The sequence below is a fragment of the Serinus canaria genome, chromosome 1 (genome assembly GCF_022539315.1).
Source record: "Serinus canaria isolate serCan28SL12 chromosome 1, serCan2020, whole genome shotgun sequence".
Lineage (NCBI taxonomy): Eukaryota > Metazoa > Chordata > Aves > Passeriformes > Fringillidae > Serinus > Serinus canaria.
Genome location: NC_066313.1, coordinates 64,538,377 through 64,561,257, shown reverse-complemented (window position 1 = coordinate 64,561,257; position 22,881 = coordinate 64,538,377). Strand labels below are relative to the sequence as shown.

Sequence of the window (22,881 nt, the reverse complement as noted above, 5' to 3'; positions counted from 1 at the left end):
AAAAGGAGCATTAACACAAAGACTTCAATTATTCATGGTCAAACAAAGTTGATTCTATTGCTACAGTCAAAGCGGCATTCTCTTTTACTGTGGTTATTTCTGTAGTATCTTCAAAAAGGGCACACAGTCTGTGAAAACATGTAAGTTTTTGAGTAAAAGCTATTTCCACAATCAATCCTAACTTCTTACATTTAATACTTCTGCTATTTGCTCCTTTCATGAGGATGATATTTGCTGGGAGTTTTTGTTCCCTTCATCCTTTAAAGGGTAAGCTGATTGAAATACTCATTTTTTTTTTAACCGAGGTTAAACATCCTGAGAAAAAGAAGTCTTTCTCTCTCTAAAAGAAAAAAAAAACCAAGAAACAAAAACCACAGGTATTTACTGTTATGGAAAACTTATCAGTGAGGAAAGAAACCCAGGGAACTCCACAAAATGACCTCTGTGGAAGAAAGTTTGTGGTTCTTGTGTTGTCAGCAGAGGGCTTAAAAGAGCTGCAGAGGGTCTAACTTCTATGAAGTGCTGTACCTACTTCTTCTGCTGCTAAAAGCTTCTCACTCACTCCTCCACAATTCCCAAGTGCTGTCCATTTCCGCTCATGGTGCCGTCCCCCGGGAGTTGGCACCCTCTGCTGCTGCTGATTGCTGCCCAGCCTCAGTCTGAAATACCCTAAGCGTAACTGCCTTAATGAAGCTGCGGAAGTATGCGCTTTAAAGGTCAAGAGTTCCCAATCAATCCTAGGAATTTCAGAAGGGGATAATATTGCCCAAAGACACTAAGCAAAACTTGATCTTCTAGAGATCCTTGTTTCATTTTCAAAGGTCGAGAATGAATACAGATTCTCGATATTCTTTGGTATAAGAAAATACCAGGGATACATTTCTTTGACTCAGTAAGAAGTCTGCCATATGATCTGTTAAATGTAATGTTAACAGGGAGAGAAATGCTTTCCCCAGTAGACCTCCCTAATAAGCACAACCCTGAAAGATGACAGGATGTTACAGATTCAGACTGTTGTGTATAAATCTGTTTTCATGTAAATGTGCTACAGACTGACAATTGATTGAGACACATATACATAATAACATAAATACTTCTTCAAAAGGTAGTAATTTGTTTCTACAATGTCATGCTCTCTGAGTCACGTCTTTCAAAGACATGGAAGTTAATGAATGCCTACCAGGAGCAAAAGAATTCTGCCTGACCATCTTGCAGATGTCAGAGGTTTAATAGATTTAAGTGTTCCTTTTTTTTTTGCTGGAACTAGGTATCATAAAAAAGTGTAACTGAAGAAAAAGAAAATAGCAGGTAATGTGCAAGAGGTAGGAAATTGTGTAGCAGTGATACTGACAAATTCTCAATTGATATCTGAATTCATAGATGTTCCTTTTTTAAAAGGTTTCATTGCTCTTTTGTACAGAAATTCTTGAAGGGAATGAAGACTATTAATCCGAAAGGTATATTGTTTCTTTGTACAGGAAATATTTAGAAACTACAATGCCAGTGAATTATGACCACAGGATTCAGCAGTAAGCCTTAAAATTTAGACCTTATTTAAAAAAGCAATTATGTTTTCAATTTTTTCCTCAAACAAGAGATTACCTTGATGCACTACAGCTTCTTGGCTTCAGACAAGGGACAGAAAGGTGAGAAAGCAATTACAGTGTTAAAGAACCCCGAAAATCCTAACCTGTTCTAAAGCATTGTCTTTCTTTCCTGTTCAACCCAGGTATTTATGAAACTTATCACTTAAGTAACACCTACTTAATGTACCAAGAAATGTAATAGCAGATTGAGATTTTTTTGGCTTTACTCCCTTTGGTTTGAAAAAGAGGAACTGAGGATGATTATGTGGGTTGGGCACTTCAGTCACAAGTTGCTTACATGCATGACTACCCTTTGAAATTTCTCTTTACTTCATTATTTTTGACTCACACATCATTGACACAAGGCTTGTGACAACAGGAGACTGCAAAGATCATGAAGAAGAATTTTGGAATAATTCATTTGACAACTATGTTTGTGGGAAAGAACATCAGTGAAAGTGCTATACAGGTACTGCAATTGAGCATTTTCATTACATGGAGAGCAAAAAGCTTCATTAATTTTTGCTGCAGGGCATCTCACGTTTGAATAGTTATATTTAAGTGACATTCTAGCTTTCTCATGAGAAGCTTAGAAGGTCTCCTCCTAGATAATTAATTACAGCCTTACAGTCTAGTGAAGAATCACAGGAAGAACAGTCTTCAGCTAAAAAAACCCCAAATACTGAGGAGATTTACACATGAACTTATCAACAGCATTGTGTGCTATCAGTATATTCTAATAAACTACTTTTATTTTTGCACATTTAAAGATGGACCTTGTTAATAATTACAAAAAAAACAAAACCTTAAAACCACAACCCTTTGACAGAGTAAGTAATTTTGTCATCTGAAGAACTGTTGAAATATCCATAGAATTTCACCACATAATCAGTCTAATTTTCTGTTAGCCTTCTTAGAAAATCAGGCTGCCTGGAGGACACAGAAATTTACAATGCACAGTTACTCTCGAAGAGTAAAAATGTTCCTGTGTATTGCATTTCCATGGAAGAATTAAACTGAATTTTGCCTTTTGGACGGTATTAAGAAAATTAATGTCACTATCTGATATCAGATTATTTAGGAATAATACCACAGATTAATTTAATTGGAATTCTGATAATCAGTCATCTAGTTCATCTCAAAGTCAAGTCCAATTATATCAGTTTGCTCAGGAGTTTGCTGGGTTCTGAACATCTCCAAGGATGAAGATTCCACCACCTCTCTAGGCAACTGTTTTGGTATTTGACCATTCTCACAGTAAAAGCAATTTTCATAATAGCTAATTGAGTTTTCTAGTGCTCCATCTGGTGTCCATTGTCTCTCACACTATTGCCATGCATCTCTGAGCTCAGAGTCAGGCTCTCTAGTCTCTGTACCATCCCATTTGGTTGTTGGAGACTACAAGTTCCTCCTCTAAATCCTCTAATACCAATGCTGTACAAGTCCAGTTCTTTCCACCTCTCCTTCTACATCAGGTGCTTCAGCCCCTGACCATCTTGATGCACCTCTGCTGGACTCACTGCAATATGTCAATGCCTTTCTTGAACAAGCCCAAAACTGCATACAAACTCCACATGTGACCTCCCATGTGCCAAACAGAAGGGAAGGATCACTTCCCTGCCATCTGCTGACTATCCTGTTGGTAATACCCACCTGGGATGTGGCTGGCTGGCACATTATTGACTCATATTCCATTTGCTGTCCACTGGGACCTTCAGGTCTGTTTCTGTTGAGCTGCTTTGCAGCAATATTGGCATATGGGATTATTACATCCTGGATGTGGGGCTGCAATTGCTTTTGTTGAACTTCATACATTTCTTGTTGACCCAATTTCCAGCCTGTTGAGATTTCTGAGACCTTTCCTTCCAGTGTATAGACTACTCCCTCAAATCTGGTATTGCCTGTGAACTTGCCAAGTGATGACAGTATTCCAGCAGGACATGGCATTGTTGATCATGTTTTCTTTAGGTAGGTGTGTCACCCATCATCACCCATACAGTCTGTATCTCACCAAATTGTCTATAAAGACACCATAGGAAAACAAATTGGAAATACTTACAATTCCAACTAGTATCTTGCCTAAAATAGCTCACAGTCCTTCTAGATAATACAATTTATTAATTATTCATTGATAACAGACAAACAGAATAGTATGGGAAGCTCATTTAGGGACTGTATCATATAAAGTATCTATTACAATCTACAAAATTAGTATCTGCATATGGGAGCTGTTTCACAGGAAATAAAAGTTAAGGATTGTGGTCACATAAAAATAGATGTTAGATAAAACCTAGACTTCAGGAAACTTTATTCAGAAATTACTGTACTGAAGGTTTGTGAGCCCAAAAGTTTGTGTGATTTTTTCCCCAGTGAGCAGCAGTTAGTCTAATAAAAGATTATCATCTCTGTCTACACACTTGGCCTCCCTCACTCACAGAATGATAATTTTAAACCTGGGATGTGCAATTGCCAGCATTTTTACCTTGGTTTCTCAGAATAAGAAAATGAAAAAAAAAAAGGAAGCTTTCCTGGAGCAGAGGAGGTATTACTGTGCTTCAGCTGTTTGAAAAGTGAAGAAAAGTGTATCTGGGAATCATAACTTGATGTAGCTCAGTATTGTATAGTAAATAATTACTGCTTATGTCCAGGTTAGAAAAAATAACCAATTTAAGAGATATTGTCAAGGAAAAAGTTAAAGAGAAAGAGCTTTCTCTTAAATTAAATCTGAGCAATATTTTCAGTATGCAGTACTTAAAAGATCTGTATTTATATTATACATACGAACATACCATATGTAGTCAAGAATGCTTTGAAAAATTAGAGAACTTTTGTGTAGTCAGAATAGATGGTGGAGTGGAGTAAACAAGTAGAATGTGTTCTTGGACTTTGGGACTTATTTTCATACAATTAAATATGGTAAGTTACCCATTTCCCTATTACACATTACAGCCCTCACTCATGATGGTTCTATTTTTATTATTACATTGATGTAACTGCACTGCTGTCTAGCCCATTAAGTATCAGTGCTGATAATCAGGATGTATTTTATTGCTTCTTTAAAGTATTTTTAATGCCTGTTTGGTTATACAAATGACATCAAGTGATGAACTAAAATTCAAGGCCAGTAAGAAATTTTGTTTCCAGCTGACATGAATTTCCTTCATAGAAAGTTCAATACTAATGCATGTATATTTTGAAAATTTCCATTAGTCAGAATAGCTGCAAGGAATGTGACATGAAACAGAGGGTCCAGGAAAAACAATATAAAAAGGCTGAAACATGCATTAATTTGAACACCCTGAATAACACATCCTTTAACTGCCCAGATTCTAACTTGTAGAACACACTAGTGTTTACTTATCCTTTAAAATTCAAATAAATGTTAGCAAAATTATTGCATGTATCATTTTCACACATTTTATTCACATGAGAGATCTAGAAATTATTTTATGAAGCATAAGATTATTTGACAGTCAAAAAAGAAACAGTTACAACCAAAACAGTTGTTTGCTTTTACAGTGAAATGAGCATCACTATGGTGAAAATAACTTTCTTAAAGAAAAGCTCCCCAAAGGATTATTTTGAATAATTTTTGAAAAATGCTATGCTGATGTTTTCTTCTTCAGTTTCTTGTACCACGCAGGCACCTCTTTATTTGTCTGTAAAAGAAAGAACATTTAGTTGTGAGACAGTGAACAGAAGAAAAACATTCAATCTACACAATTTAAACAATCTACACAAGTCTCTGTCCTTCCTATGTAGTTCAAAGTTGAGTTCTTTGCTTAAATGCAAATATCAAAACCAAAACTACACATTTAAATTTACTATTACAATAAACCAGTATTAAAACCTGCCCATTTCCAGGCTATAAAATCAGATTATATGGTGTAAATGAAATAATTTTTTAAAAAATACCTGTCACAATGAAAACAAGCATCAACTGTGCCATAAATAAGTTTCCTTTCGAATAACATCATCTGTGTTTTCCAGCTAAAAAAGGAATGGATCTTAGAAAAGAGATCTTAGGTGTGCCAAAACTGACCAGCACTTTATGCAGAAATATAGTTCTTAAAAATTTTTAATTGAAAATAAAACAATACAGTAGTTTTCTAACTCTGTACAAGGTATTTTAATTGCAGAGAATTATCTGTGAGCAACTTTTCCTTGCCTTCATAATCCTGTGGGTTACTGCTACACAGTCAGGATTGCTTGTGGTAAATTCAGAGGTGGTTTGTATAAAATAAAATAATTTAGGTTTTAATACAAATAGAACTAATCAAGTGGAGGTGCAACAAGGTAAGGACTATTCTGCTTTCAGGGTTAGGTATAATCTCTTGAGTTAGTGAGCACTCTCTCACTCTGTTGTCCCTAAACTTGTTCCTTTCTAGTCCCCTTTTCTGACTGCTCTCTATTCATTCTTTCCTCCAAGACTTAAAAATAATTTAATTTAAAAATATGCTTTATTATTTTTGAAGACTTCAGTTACAAAAACAAATCTGGTCTATTTGTGCAAGCTTTTAGAATTCTGAAAATTGACCTAAGCTGGCAGGATTTTCACAGGACTACTGATTTCTTTTCCTATCTGAGAAGAAAACCTGTGCCATCTGCCCATTTTCAGTTCCCTACTCCTAAGTCTGCAAAGGTAGAGTTTTTCACAGAGAAGCTGGTTACAATTTCTTAATGTAAATGCAGTTTTTCTGGATTCCTACACAGTTTGTATAGCCCTAAGTAAGACGGGGCAGATCATGCAAAGAAACCCCAGATCATTTAGAAACTCTTTGCTTATGTTTCAGATACTGAATAGCTCCACCAAAAACAAAGTTTGGGCAGGATGATTTAGCACTACCAAAATGACTATAGATGAAACAGCACTGGATAAGTCTGTGTTTAGTCTAATAATATTCAAGCAAAATTTGAACTCCTAATTGTCCTCAAGTCATGTCCCAGAGACACTACTGTTTCCTACTTTTTGTGTTATACACCCAGTACGTGGTATGCTACACTACAAAACTTATATCATTTAAGACACTGTATGTTAAAGTCTCTACCAGGAAAAAAAACAACCAAACAACAAAATAAGAAAAAAAAAAGACAAAAAAGAAAAAAAGAGTTCTCTTTGGACCAAATCAGCACATATGCTATGCAGTGTGGATACAGCCAGTTCACCCCAGAGAAAGGTAGCATCATGAAGTTTGTAAATAAGAGTAATGACTTGCTTTGTGATTCAGCATTGCAACTTGGCTGTCTTGAATCCATCACTTCAGACACAGTCATAGTGAGAAACTTCTAAACCATTTTTATGAAACTTTCCAATACCAGAGGCACTAAATCTGAAGTAGGTCAATTCAAATATTAAAAGCCAAGCTGTTAGTTTGTGAAGGAATAAAACAGGGTTTTATACTGGTTTTATAACATCAGGCTTCCTTAGCAACAGAAGCGATATCAATACTGGTGTTCTGTTTTTTATCTATATTTAGATAAATATAGATAAAATATTTTATTTATATTTAGATACATAAGCACATACACATTAATATACATCAATTTAAGTATGCAGAAATATACCTCACTCCTGCTTCTCAATATAGAAATGCACAAACTCCACTTACACACAGTCATGGCAGATTTAAATGAGAATACATGGTCTGTGAAACCCTACAACTATTAAAATCTTGCTAGCCACTCAGCATTGTAATACAACAATGGTTTTTTTAAAAAAAAAAAAGACCTGGCTTGCTGTGAACTTAAGATATAGAAAGTAACCAAATCGCTAAAAACATCACAAACTCTAATTTTTCTCCTCAACATTGACTGTTTCCATAAAGAGCTGAACTAATTACACATCTCCCTGAAGAATGAATCCACATTTTTCTTTTTAAAAAGTGAAGAGAACCATCAGAAGTTTTGGCATTTACTCTTATCATAGTACTTACAAATAACGTTGGCTTAGGTGTAAATATATTTTCTTCTTCATGTTCTGGCAGCAGTTTTCCCAAAGGGATTGACTGTTTTCCAGTTGCACTTTTCAAATCAGTATGAGACCGAGGTAGATTTTGTTCACAGCGTTTACCATGTAGAGCAAAAATAATCTGCTTCATTGTGGCTAGTTCCTATAAAACCCCCAAAAGAACAAGGCTAAGTTATTAAGTTAAATTACATTTGAACATATAAATATTTATTTATTAATAATAAATTTATATTCACCAAACATAGATCAGTAAAAGTAAAAAAGAATATATACTTGCTATGATTAATAAGATTACTACTTAAACCCTAGCAAAGAAAGAAAATAAAATAGGCACAGAGGATTTATACAACTCAAATTTTGTCTTGCTTAAAGGCTGTAAAAGAGAACATTTACTGTGTAGTAAGAAGCACATTATCTTTTTTAACTTCAACTTCCATTCCACTTAAAAGAATTTTTTGCATTTATTTTTTCAGGCTGAGGGAGTGTACAAATCTAATTTGAATGACTGTGGCAACTTGTACTTTTGAGCACTAGGTCTTGCACAGAAATTTTATAAATATATTACTATTTCTTTATAATCTGGATATATTTCTTTATATCCAGATTAGAAAAGAAAAATCAATGAAGAACCTATAGAGTATGTACAGTAAAAAGAGGATCAGAATGGAAAATAAATTTTGTGAAAAATGAAAGTTCCAGTGTGGAAAAAGGAATGAGAATATATAGAAATGCAGCCTTTTTTTTGGATATCCTAGTAGTTTGCTTTAAAAACAATTTGAATTAAAAATGTAATCTTTCCTTAATACTTAAATCTGAACAAAACAGATTACTCAAAATGTACAGTAGAGTGATAAAGGAAGAAACACAGCATTTTCTGACTTCACCTGGACATCTTCTTTTGTCATCTTTCACCATACCTTCCTCCTAATGTTCCCCCTCCCCCCCATGTAATGGGTATGATTACTATAAAATAAGTTACAGAATGTAAAGAGAAGGAGAAATAATTAATGTAAACTAATTATTACTATTACCAGTATTATTTAGAGCATTCCTTATTTAGAATTAGAACAGCAAGATCAGTAGAAAAGCCTTTCAATGTAAATTTTAAGACAATTTTACATGTTTTAAAATATTAATGTATTTGTTTTCTTGCTTTTTACAAATGGTGTTGTCTTCAATAAGCAACACTGTTACTCTATTAGCCTTATATATAATAAACATTCTGTTTAATCTCTCAACCAGAAAAGGGAAATTTGTATTTATAGCTGAATGACAAGTATTTAAATCTTACCTATTTAATACCTGCTGGAAAATTACATTGATGTACCTTCTATTTTCATTAAATTTTTAGTAATGAGTTAAAAAAACCATCAGCCTTTTAAACTACTCCTGCCGTATACCTTCTCTCTGTCCATTGCTGCCTTTAATACAAGAAACAAAGTCAAAAGAAACATGCTGAAGCCTTTAAATTGTCCAACACTAACTGAGTTACATGAATGGAAGTTACACTCCACAGACCAGCTTTATCGAGTGTACAAATTGTTCTTGTATCTCAGTCATTTAATATTAACTATTTGCATAATTCAGCCATGTGTGGTGGCATGTTGAAACAGCATGACTGCAGAGCAGCTGTTTAAAAGGACTGCATAGCTGATGCCAACATGTTTTTCAAAGTTGTAAACTCCGCAAAGATGTTGCCAAAGCAACACATAGACAGAATTTCTTGATGAAAATAACTCAAGCAAGTATACAGCAAATAAATACACCATCACAGGAGATTAAACTGTACATAAACAATGTTTTGACATTAGCAAATGGCGTTCCTATACTTAAACTGTGTTATTCTGTGGACCAAATAGCTGCATGTTTGAACAAGGCAAAACCCAAAAACTGTCACACAGATTTATTTCAGAAACAGAGTTGCAACTTGTATGTGTAGGGTCAAATTCTCTTGTGTCAAGATCCACTTGGCAGTTTAAAGTCTTCTCTACTTAATAGAATCTGTCCTGTACTTGACAGCACTGTCTGTTTTCAGACTTGGAATAGGCTCTGGAGAGTCAGCTCTCACACAAGCTTCCCTTGTGACAGGAGGATTCTCTAATGTGAAGCTATAGGAAAGAATGACAGGGAGTGGGGATGAAAAATTAGTCCACAACGAAGAAGCTATTTTGGCATCACAGCCAAATTTATCATGAGGATTTAGCTAAGGTTGTCTTAATATTTGTTCTAAACCCCCTCCTCGTTTAGTAAGAAAGACCTTAAAACACTTGGCAAAATAAATAGCACAAGAAACACTGAATCCAACAGAATTACTGGTATGTTTACTGCTAAACAAGGAAAGAAAATTGCCACAACATATTTGCAAGAGATTTGCTATATTCAGCAAAGGAAAAACTGAAAACAAAACTCTGTCTTGAACTGCAGTCATTTTAACCATCTCTTCAGATTTCTGTGCTCCTGAACACAATCTTAATTCTTACCTTCACTTTTAAGTTTCAAACTGTCCTGAATACCTGCTACTGCTGGCACACTACCTTGATTCTATGAGTATTATTTTCCAAACCTAAAATCCAGCAAGTTGGTCTAGAAAGCTAGCAAGGAAAAAGCAGTTCTGGAGATTGTACTTAACAGAAATATGTGAACTTGTTCCAGTGGGAACAAGACCTTCTGAAAGAAGGGGAAAACAGGTAGAAGGTTCAAAGGAGATGGTAAGAATCTTTTGTGGAGAAGGACATGTACTAGTTTCAGGATAAGCTAAGTAAACAAAGACGTGAAGAGAAATGGATGATTAAAATTCTTCTACTTTTTATTGTGTCAAGTCCATGTTTCTATGTCCAGGCAGAGCTGTGCAAATTGTTTACTTACAATATCCCCTTCAGTTCCTGAGTGCACTGTAGAAAACAGTGTTGCTAAAGCTCTGCATTTCCCAATTTCTCTGGGGAAGTATTTGGTCTTTGCCATGCTGGCTCCTGGACGTATGAGCCACGCTACGCAATTTATGTGTCACTGTGTTGAGGCTTCCAGGGTTGAGGGCTTTGGCTTTGGACAGCCAGACAGAAATCCTTCTTGGGAGGATTATGAGTACCAACACCTCTGAGTGGATTCACCCAGCTCCTCCCTGGGTTGGCTTTACACCTCTGGTCTCCCTGTCACAAACTACGGGAACACAAGCACCCACTCACGGCTTACGCAACATTCTGTGGGGACGGGGCAGTGCAGACACATGGGAAACAATGCAGTTGGCAAAAACGGTGGGCTAAGATGACACAAGGAAAAAAGTAACCTGTGCAGCTGGCACAAAAACAGTGCTTACCTACAATTAGTGTCACCCATACAAACAAGTATCAGGACTATATTATTAAATATTTTGAAAGTCTGTCCACAGCTACCTGATGATTTTTTGTTAAGGATGTTGCTCTGTGTACCAGAACAAGTCCCAAAAATCAAAGTAATGAGCTATGTGACACATTAATTTTGATTTCACTCGAACTTAGAACACCTAAATTGCTGTATCTAAACATAAGTATCTAACTACAAGCTAAAAATCTATTTTTCCATTACAGACAATGCAGCTTGCAAAGTGACTCCATTCAGAAGTGGGACACTATTGGTGTTGTAACATTAGTCTTGCTGATTAGGCTGCTGTTAACTATAAAGCACAAAAAGATACCTCACCACAGACACCTTCACTTTGATACCTAAATTTAGTTGTGATAAGCTGAATCCATTTCTCACCTCTTATCACTCTCCTTATCATTTACTTTTCTCAGGCTTCTACTTTGCCTAAACAACTTAAATCCTGAATAGCCAGTGTGCAATCATAATTCCCCTTGCACACAGATTTGAAGTATCAAATTATTTTCTTAAAAGGAACTAACTGTGTTTTTAGAACAAGCTTTCACACCACAGATTATCCACTTGGTAAGTTTTACAAAACATCAGAGATTCATGCTTTAGCACAATCTAACATCCTGTATTCCACTTATGGATATTAATTCATATTTAGTAAAGATTACTTGAACTATTAAAAAATACTTGAGAATTCTGCATACATAACCAGAAAAGGAGTTGGAATTCAAAGTAACTGATTAGAATGAATGGACTTAGAACACTGGGAGTGATGTAGCAGGAGGTGAAGTAAGGTAACATGTATTGCATTGTAAATAGTATCAGAAGAAACTACTTGCTCATTTCCATTTATTTTTGGTAAGTTATGTCCAACAACCTTAGTTAAAAATAGCAAAAGCAATTTTGTGTGCCAATATACAAGCAGAGAAGGAGATATAAAGGTTGGACTCGATCTTAGAGGTCTTTTCCAACTTTAGTGTTTCTATGACTCTTTATTAAGGTACAGAAAAGGGATAGACAGCAGTCTTTTCCACAGTGTCCATTATTTAAAATGTCTTCTAGTTTGGCATATTTCCCAAATTCTATCTTGCTAATTTATTAGGCTAAATAGTGGTGTTGAGGAACTAACTGAAGATCATCAGCCTTCAAAAAAGTGTTAAAAGAACCAAACCGAAGAAGCGTAAGTAATTTTTAAAAGGTAAAGTAAAAAAGGGTATTACCTACTCATACTTCAGAAAATTCAGAGACTTTCTAATGATTTTTGAGCTTAAATTAAAACTAAAAAAAGCTGTAGTTTTTTAAAAATACATTTTACCTCTCTATTATGGATAACATAGAAAAATTGATCAATTTTGGAATACAAAGGATAAAATTTGATTCCTTCAACTAGCAATGCAACTAGAAGATAAGGAAATGCAAAAATAAGGCACATGGAGCCATATAAAATATATTTCAAGATACAGATACTATAAAGGGAATTCTACTAACATTGGTTTTGATGTCCTTGATACATGCTCAAACATACGTGTACAGAAAGAGCAGCTTATGTCTTCCTAATTCAAAACTAACAGAATATTAGTTATTATAACAAAATCATGACTTACATTGTCAAAGCAAAATAAAGAGAACTGTCTCATGGGAAATGATTGAGGTATAAAAAGGTGCTCATTTATCATGTAACTGATGAGGTATGTGAAAGAAATGTCTACATTAAGCATTGCAATCAAGTATAGTATCAAGATAGTAATTTCATTTTTTTTCAGTGAATTGTCAACATCATAAGTTTTTTTATTTCTGTCTCTGTCATGTAACTATAATCAAAGGAAGAAAGAATCCTCTATGTGCACTCAAAAGCTTGCAATAGCACTTAACATTATGTATGGGTATATATAGTTATACTAACTATGTAAATTTATATAAGCAGTTAATGAGACATATCTATCTATCTATCTATCTATCTATCTATCTATCTATCTATCTATCTATCTATCTATCTATCTATCTATCATGCTTTGGAAGCAGATACAAAATAACAGTCTCAAGAAAAAGTAACTGGCTGACAGGAATCAATCACATATATGTCAAATCTTAGGTTCTTATGGCAGGGAAGTCTTGAACCTCAAATAATCTCCATACAATGATACTGAAAAGAAGCGTTATGCAGATCAAACCAAACAGCTGGAATTCCTCAGTAGGAAGAGATATATACCTGTGTGATCTCAAGGTAGCTCATTCTAATGCTAAATTGAATGGCTTTTTCATATAACTAAAATCATAGCAGCAACCAGTGGGTGTCAGATCCATCTGACTCCTTCCTCATGCAGTAAAACTCATGGTTACTGTACTCAGGTAAACATCCTCTAAAGCAAAAGTGATGCTGGTAAGAGAATGTCCAGTTAACTCAACTATCATGAGTGCTATCATGGCACGTGGCATTCTACTGTTAGCTCTACATATAGAATTTAGGAATTCTATATGAAATTTACAATTGCATATATTTAAGAATTTACAATTGCAAACTTCACCTTAGATTATAATTCCATTTTGAAGCAGAGAACTTGTATTGTGGAAGCTGAACAAGAGATTTCTGCCCTAGAAAATGTATCAGGTTCTGGCAGAACCACTGAATTTTGATGACTGACAAGTGTTCTCAGAGAAGAATACAGCATAAAAGAATAGCACAGAAAACCAATTTCACTGTCAAAATCAGAAAAATCAGCTGAAAGAGGGATAAAACTAGAGGTCTCCTCCCTCAGGGATGCTGATCAAAAGTCAAGGTATTTCAAAATTTGTAAGTCAAACAGTAACGTGACAATTTTAGATGTGTATTCTCACTCCCAATCCTTAAGTCTCCTGTACTGTGAGAGCAAAGCATGTATGGTCAGGACCTCCTTTGGAAAGCTGGTATTCTTCAGTTTAACTGCCATATGGTCCCCATGTGGTTAAACTATAACTCAAAATGAAATATGTATCCAGTCTGGAGTTTAACTGTACACCCCCCATGCATGGAAGGGATTGAACAAAAAACTGCTTCACAAAAAGACTTTTAGTGCACCACAACTTCAGCCCAGAGACTGGACACTTCTCAATGTGGAAGCCAAAGAGTAGCTTGGAATGTAGCAGCATGGTGACTATTATGGCTGCATTAACTTCTAAAATAACATTAACAATAAAAACAATAAATATATTAGAACATACAAGTGAGGGAAGATAGCCATACTGGCATGAAAAACATGTTCATGGCAAGCCAGCACAATCTGTCTTCACCTGCATGTTTCCTCTTAGTTATTCAGCTATTGTAGTCTTCAAACAAGCCTGCACAGAGAAGAACAGAGTTCAGAAATTGAAGTTACAGGTTTGTTAAAGAACCTTGATTTGAGACACTTAAACCAGCATTAAAGAATGTTATACTCATTTGGTAGTGTTCTGTAAAGAGCACATTCTGGAATGATTTCTCAGTCTCTGAAGAATTAAAAGTTCATGTTCAATATACAAATGTTCAAGAGAGGATTCGGGGAAAAAAATAAAGTTTTATACTTCTTATATCTCCTTCTTGAGGGAAAATTATCTTAATCTGGAAAAAGACAGGGCAGGGTGGTTCAGAAGGAACCATCTTCAGTTGTTGCCTCAAGGTGTTCACTAGGATCAAAATTAATGGGCACATCAGGTGATGGCAGAGAAAATACTAAGAATATTGCCCTCTACAAAGTCCTGTGCAGTTCCTCACTTGGATCCCTCTTAGACTTCTACTGTAACTTTTGTGAAAGTAAAGGTACACTTAAATAAAGTTGTATCATTTAGTTGCTAATACTGAGATGGACAGGGACCTTTGTGAGAACTCTGATAGCAATGTGGCTTTGGAATACGTGACAACTCTAACTGAAGTTTGGCTTTGGAACATGTGACTGAATACTTGGTTGGATTTCCTCACATGCATCTTTAGATTGCTTCAGTAATGATGTTTAAACCTAGGTAAACTAGCTTGTCTGATCCCTTTATACTGCTGTTGGTGAGAAATTCAAAAGTAATATTAATTTTGCTTCTTTTAAATGAGATTATGGTAAATCACGCCACAATAATACCTGGGGTTTTTTTTCTGACTGCAAATCCCTAGATGATTTTCAGGTAAAGATACCTATATGATATATTTTTTATATTAGGCAAGATCCATCTCTGCCACTTTGCCACTTGACAAGCGACTTCTCAGATGATCTTTACACTGGCAGTACCTTTGACAGCACTGGAATTCACCAGTTAAAATGGAAGTAAACAAAGCTCACTGTATGGATTCTTGGCATAAACAAATTTCTGCACAACAACAGACCAGATGACTGAAACAAAACCTGGTTAAACCTTTCAACATATGCAATGACTTGCATACAGCACTTTGAAATTTGAGTATGGTATTCAAACTTTGGAGTGCTCTAGAGAAAGGAGACATATGTGTCATTATCAAGGAATGAGACTCTCAAGCAAAAGTAGTACCTACAATGTCTCCTCTTCAGAAGTGCAGACAATTCACAAAAACAGCTATTTTATAACTGTCCTTCTGGGGTTTTATTTCTGCTAGAGACATACAGCAGAAGATAGGCTATAGCCTGGAATGAATTATCAGTTCCCTTTTTTGGCTGGCAGTGGAAAAAAGACAACACCATTAAGACAAATTCACAACACTGGACAGTAGCATTAATGATGACAAGTTGTGAAACAGGAGGAAGACATTGCAGAAGTGCCATTTTGACATGACAGCATAATGAAGCAAATGGTCAGCAGTCCATTCCCTTACTTAAGCCTGCAGATGGATAGGAAGCAGCGGCACAACTGGTGCAAACTCAGCTTCAACAGTGAAGCTTGTGCCTATCAAGAGAAGAATCTACATCCATAGCAGAGCTCAAAGAAGATTTTAACAACCACCTATGAAATCCAGAAAACATCACAAGTCATTGTTCAATCCTTGAAGTAAGGCAGAGTGTATTCGACATAGTTGCATCCTAATTGCAGCTGTACTGAAAATACAAGAAGTCAGCAAGAATTTCAGTGTGAGAATTGCACATATGGTCATCTAAGGCACATGGATACACACTGTAAAGCTGGAAACTGGAAGACAGTATGAAATGTCCTGATCAAACAAACGAAGCTGATAACTGGGTGGTGGAAAGATGCCAGACCATATGCAGGATGTTGATAACTTCTCTGCACTACACTTAATTCACTAGTTCTCTATATCCCAGTGCTTATAAAAACCTTAAAATGAGCTGACAGATCTTTGACTATATGGTTCTACAAACTACTTCCAGTTTTATAAGGTGAACGCATTAGAACTGTGGCAACAATAAAATGTCCCAGTCACTGCAGAGAACAGCTTCTGTCTTTTTAGATATATAAAAATCTTTGCCTATTTCAGCTGTATCTTAGATTTGTTCTTAGCAGTTTAATCTTAATAACTTATTAACAAAAATAGAAAATAATTCGTCTCATAATTCAGAACTTGCACGTCAAATTGTTAAGGTTTTTTCACTTTTGTATTGTGGATCAGAAATATATTTGTAGTTGTAACTAGGACAAATTCTCCAAATACTTTTTTTACATCTGAGCCATTGTGACATTCATTTACTCAACATTTAATAAAAAATATGCTTTCTTGAGTAAGTTCACCTAACAGGAAATGGATGCTAACATGCTAATGTGCTAAAACAGCCTTATTTTCATATCTTATTATGTAGAAGCTACTGTATTTTCGGAAATATTCTAGTTTAATTCTCCCTGTCTTTGCTGTTTCTTACAGAGTATTTAAATTCACTTTCCTCTTGGTATTAGTCAAATGCTACCATGAAATGTACAAAAGTAAAATTTTTACACAGCTGGATATCCTAGAATGAGACAGAAATATATATAGCCAATCCAGGAAAAAAAGAATATAACATAGGATACATGTTGAGAAAATCTGAACAACTTCAGATTAATCAACAATTAACAATTTCTTGTTTAAAAGTTTATCTCTTTAATTGATTCTAGCTCTCTCAAAACCATATAATTTAAAATACCCAAGTCAATTCCATCCCACAATCTATATATATGCTGCATTTTGCCTATGAAACCTCCTATTTAGTACACAACTGCTTACTGTATACCACTGTGAATAGAAAGATAATTCTTGCAAGAATATATATTAAAAATAGTAACACATTCTGAATAATACAGCTCAAAGAAAAGAATCAGTGCTGTTAAGTCCTTCCTCTTCCTAAATTCAGTATTATTTGGAATTCACAGTTTATTAAAGCTTGACAGCAACAAAATAGATAACAAAAAGATGATAACTACTGCTTAGGAGCATATTTTTCTTTGTAAAAAGTGAGCCAGAAGCTTCTCTACACTCATTTAGCTATGTAAATGTCACTTTGTTTCTCCAAGCTTAAAGCTGAGAATAGCTCCGGGGCTTACTTGTGATGCAGAAATGTTCCTGTAATCTACTTAGAAAACATGCAGAACATTAATAGAAACTAGAATCTTGGAACATAAACGTAGCATAAGAAAAATGATAATTACTCTGTGGCTTAACATTTAAAAAGAGAGCTAAGCATTGTACATCAGCATTTTTTTAAATATAAAACAAGTTGCAGCACATAGATGAGCAGGAAGTCGCTCACTTTAGAAACACAAATAATTTTGACATTATCGTGTACAATCTTTTTACACAGAAAAGAGGGGGAAGAGGCAGAGATTGAGATTGTTTGAAGGCACCTGTTACCAATCACATCTTTTCATTCGTGTCTTCCCAACCCCTGCAGATACCCCTTCCTTCCCCTCTCCCCAACAAAGCAGTTTTCTCCTTTTATCCACTAAGCTTCCATTCCTGATTAAACACGTACTGCCCTCCCCCTTACGACTCCAAAGCTTTTTATGAGCGTCTGAACTTCTCTCCACCTCTGTTTTTTTGCAGATGGCAGCTGTTGCTACTCTCCAGGTTCCTAAATCCAACATATTGGCTTTCTGTCCTAGGTTATTCCTAGTCAATCTTCTTCAGCATAACTTAATTACAGCTAAGGATAGTATTAGCCAGACTTTAAAGTATGACTAATAATGAAATGCTGAAAACTCATCTGGAATTCTCAAGGTCATTGCTGAGATGGAATTAAAATCTGGGCACAGAGAATTTAGCAGTGAGGGGTGGACTGCAAAGGCAACACAGAAGTAAGAAGGACAAACTGGTAATATAGAGTGGAATGGTCAGTGTAAGGTAAAGCAGAGATACTTCAGGACCCCTTGCATTTCCACAAAAGAAGAAAAAAAAGAATAAAAACATCTGACTTTTCTTTCACTCTTGTGGGCAAAAAACCAGGATAAGTATTGAGAAGTACCAGGATTTTGTGCAGGATACTGACAGAAGATGAATGCAAGAACAGAGGCTACTGGATTCTTAAACACTGCGAACATTAAAATTTTGGAACAATGTCATGGAATTCTGAAATTCATGTGGCCATGTTTCAAATCTAATATTCATAAGCATTTATGTAAATCCTTGGAAATCTTACCCTGATAATTTAAAGATGATCTGAAAAAACACTTGGAGCCCTTCACAAATTTTCCATATCCTAATATGACTAATTACTAACTGTTTCTCCTCTTGATCACGTGGACTCTCTCCAATCTTAAACACACTTGGAAAATGCATTTGGCAACCATTTATCAAAAACTAAAAAATAAGTCAGATTTTAACATTTTAAAGATAATGAAATAACTATTTTCTGTTCTTAACTTATGCTACACAAGATTGCCTTATGCTTATTTCCTTTTCTTGCATCCCACCACATCCTCTGTTTCCTAGAACAAAATAAGCTAGACCTTTAATCTCACTCACATACCACCTACAACCTGTTGTGAAATTTATCTTTTTTTTTCCTCCCAGAAAATATTTCATAAAAATACAAAATACCCATCTTACAGATTAAATAAAAACTTTTCTTAATTCACATTTTTAGTTTTTAAGATTTAATCTTTAAGAAACTGGCAGGACATTGGAAAGTGGCCATTTTCAGGAGACATTGATTAAAAAAATGAATGTAAATTCTCAGAATGATATGAAGAGAAAATGTAATTGTTTGTGAAACTGCTTCCAAAAAGCAATCAGTTAGTATATAAGAAGATGACTTAGAGAAAAGAGTTAATTTGTGTCTAGTTAGGGAAAATAAGTGCTAAGGAGATTTTCTTTTCAGGCTTTGAGACATGTAAGAAACAAAAGCTGGCTGTGAGTAAGATACTGCATTAGGACACATGAACTCTTAACCTCTTCCACAAATGGAGGAGTTTTGGATAAAGCATAATTTCTTTTATTTCAATTATTGTTTCTGCAAAACAGGGATAGTAATAGTTTTCTGCTTAACTTGAGGGTACAATATTTGTGAGACAGATGTCCAGCTACCATGGTGAAGGCCCCAGAAATATTCAGTTAATAAATAGGATTATTCTGACATATTGATAAGAAACTGTGAAAACCTGGGAAGGGAAAAGAGTAACATGGTCTTAAAGGAAAAGCATTAGGTTTACTCATAAATGGTGAGTTACACATCACACATGGAATGCTCCTCACCTGCCAATTGGAAAGTTCAATAATAGGCACTCAGGCAATTAGCATTTTAATATTAACCTGGTAGACTATTTTCAGCAAGAACAGCTCACTAAGAATTTTTTATTCTTTAATATGTTTTAAATAGAATAAGAGCTTGCAACAGTTAACCAATATAAATTTTAACTGAATCTAGCTGAAGATTCCTACCAATTCAGGTACACATATTTAGACAGATTTAACACTCAATTTGAGTGACACAACAATTTTCTGACATAAGCTAAATAGATTTAAGTAAACAAATAGCAATCAAACTCCATGTGTCTGTAGCCATTTAACTGATTGATATCAACCAGGTTTATTTAAACTACTACTCCATGTTTTCCACTTTGTCCCCTAGCAGACAGCCAGAGCCTGGTTTCTGGTTGCTAACTTCACTTGAAGAGCTCTGGCACAGTAACACATGAATGTGTCAATAAGGCAGGTGACTAGTTCAGCAAGTTTACATTCTATCACTTGTATGCACAGCTGCTAATGTAGGGTGAGTGCACAGATGTGTATAGCAGACAAAATATCAGCAGGTTGTCATATCTTCTTACCTGGTGTATAATATTCATAGGCTGATAATGAATCATGTCTGCATAAACAATTGCATTGCAGGAAATTAATGGTTATTGTAAACAGCCTGAATTTGCAGTATTTATGTAATAAATGTTACCCTTCTATTTCTGATGAAAATGCTCCATAGTATTAGATTTGCTTTTTTAGGTTAAAAATTAGTGCATTGCCAGACTGGTGATTTCAAGCAGTTAAAAAAATAGTGTAAATTAAGTCCTTTATATTCACACAAAGAGAAACTGATCTTAGGACTTGAAGGAACACCTATTGGAGTCTTCTATTGGTGTCTCTTACATCACTGTCTCTTTTTCTTGTTTTAAGATCTCCTACAGTATTTCTTAACTCAATTCATTCTACTTGCTCTGTTTTTTTTCCCCCCCAAACCCCAGTGGATTGTGAAATTCACATTAAAAATATAAACTCCAGCTAGTTAATTTTCAAGATTTTAGAACTCAGTTTCTACACTGTTTGAATTGGAAAAGCTAAAATAGATTTAATTATGCACATTATTAGTTTTCTTTATTATGACACATCTGCAGCTTAAATTTCTGAAGAAATAGTACAATGCTATACATCAAAGCATAGCAAATTTATAACCTCTTAAATGTAACCTCAGGAAATTATTACTAAAACTTCTTGCCAAACATCTGAGTGCTGACAGACTGCCCTTCCAAGTTTTCATCTGAAGTTTGAAAGCCAATGAATAAAGTCTAGAATTGCATTTCTGATGTTACAAAATGTTAACAACTGCATCAAGCATGAAAGGCAATGGAATTGCCAGGATCACAGAGATCATGGTAAATATTTCTTTTAGTCAAAGGCAGACCGTTGGAAAGAAAAAATCCAAACCAACAAACTAGATAAAAGGAATCATGTATCAAGAGCTTAACCAAAAAGATTTACTGGATTCATCCCACTTAACTTTAGCACCTAACAGAGAATTGCATTTTCAGTGCCTTTAAGTTATAGATGCCCGTTATATGCACAAAAGAATAATGTTTGGATGCAGATAAAGGATGGCACAGAAGCTGGTGTTCTACACAGGTTTGGACACAAAATGCTCTCTTTATCACAGGTAAGTAATATTGACATATAAATATTTTTACTTGTTTTTTTCTTTACTGGACTCTTTCCAAAGATCATTCAAACTTAACAGACAGCAATACACTTTTGTAGAGGTTTTTTTTTGCCAGGTTAGGTTTCTGTTTAGTGATTTGAACGGCCCTACTGCAGCATTACAAGTGTGTCAGAGCTGGTGGAACAGCATGAGGGAGGAGGAGAATCAGGAGCAAAGGGGTTAGGTAGTGTTATACCTATTGGGTCAACTCAGGCATGATGCATAATTTCACCTGGATTTATTCTTTGAGGGAACATCTTTCTTACTTGTTCTTCCCTGACTATACAAAGACACATGGGCAAGTTCCAAAGGTGGGGCCAGGTCATGCAGTTAATTAGTTAGTGGAAGAATCAAAACTACAAGTTGGTGTTGGTGGGGTTTGGTTATTTGAGTTAACAGAATCAACAGTGTGAAGTTCAGCTGATTAAAATGAGAACGGACACTACAAATAATAATGCCAAAAAAAATTAATCTGGAGATCTGAAATATCCTTTTTTTAAAAGAAACCACACTATTTAGTGGAAGATTATTAATGGGAGACTACATTGTTCCTCCAAACAATATTTTATGCTTTTCTGATGGATCTAGAAAAAAATTACATAATAATACCTTGACAAAGCATAGAAAATGTCTTATTTTAAAATCAACTGAAAAATCTGGCTGCATTAACCTGCTGTCTTGCACTAAGGGGTGTACAAATGGCATGGGAATACTATGCACTTCAGACCCTTCTGAGAGCTCAGAGAAGACAAGGAGGACTGGGAAGGCTTTATTATGAACCTCCACCATGATCTCAACATCATCCTAGATATTGCCTATTCATGATAATGCCACTTCCCTGTAATAGGGAAGTTTGCCATTGAACTCCCTCTAATAGGGAAGTTTGAAGAATGCAAGAAATTTTATCTTACCAGCTGATTCTCAGTGATCTAAATGAAAAACTATATTAGACTGCTTTCCACATTCATTTACTAATTAATTCAGACAGAAAAGGAAGTAGCAGGACAAGAAACAATTCAAAATTTGGACCAAGAATATAGTCTGAGTAAAACCCCAACCTTCCTTTTTTCTCCTTCATGGGCAGACAGAAGCTTTTAAGGCTTTACATAATCAAATAACTATTTTTCACTTTGATGTCCCACAGCAAAATATAAGATTCATCATCAAATTAGATGTCTATATAATTTGAAATAATGAACTATTTTATGACATTAACATTTAGTGTAATTTTTTCCTGTAATAAAAGAGCTCATGTAAGAATCCTACAGAAATTCTTCCAAAATTAAAGTATAACTTCAACTTTCTTCTTCTAAAATTAAAATCTGTGAAAAGAGAAGACTAATCATGAATGTAAGTTCTTTATTTAAAAAGTGTATAAAATGCTATAATAGTCTCCAAAGCAGCATTATGAATGTAGCTGATATCACAAAGAGATAAAAATTAAAAAACCTTCCAACCCCTCTAACTCTAACATTCCATTAAAAAGAGTTAATGCAGTCTGAGACCACACAGGCTGGAATACCTGAAGTCAAAGCTGTGCACCTATTGAAACACGTTGCTGGAAGACAGCATTAACATAATTTTGGCATTTTGCTTGTTCTTTTAGCACTGACTTTTAACATACCTGAACTTCATTTTCTCTTAACTATGAATATCTTTGGTTTATCTATTCAAGAATTCT

General features: G+C 34.9%; 1 protein-coding gene across 2 annotated transcripts in view; it reads right to left on the bottom strand.

Moving 5' to 3' along the window:
* Positions 1–4,987: 4,987 nt before the first annotated feature.
* Positions 4,988–22,881, bottom strand: part of PIBF1 (progesterone immunomodulatory binding factor 1) — a 104,168-nt gene continuing 86,274 nt past the window's right edge. For both annotated transcript variants that reach the window (XM_018908715.3, XM_018908714.3), the window contains exons 17-18: positions 7,520–7,696; positions 4,988–5,245 (exon numbers count right to left, since the gene is read on the bottom strand). In XM_018908715.3, coding sequence (XP_018764260.2) covers positions 5,189–5,245; positions 7,520–7,696 — 234 coding nt within the window. In that variant the 3' untranslated portion in view covers positions 4,988–5,188. The remainder of the gene's footprint in view (positions 5,246–7,519; positions 7,697–22,881) is intronic.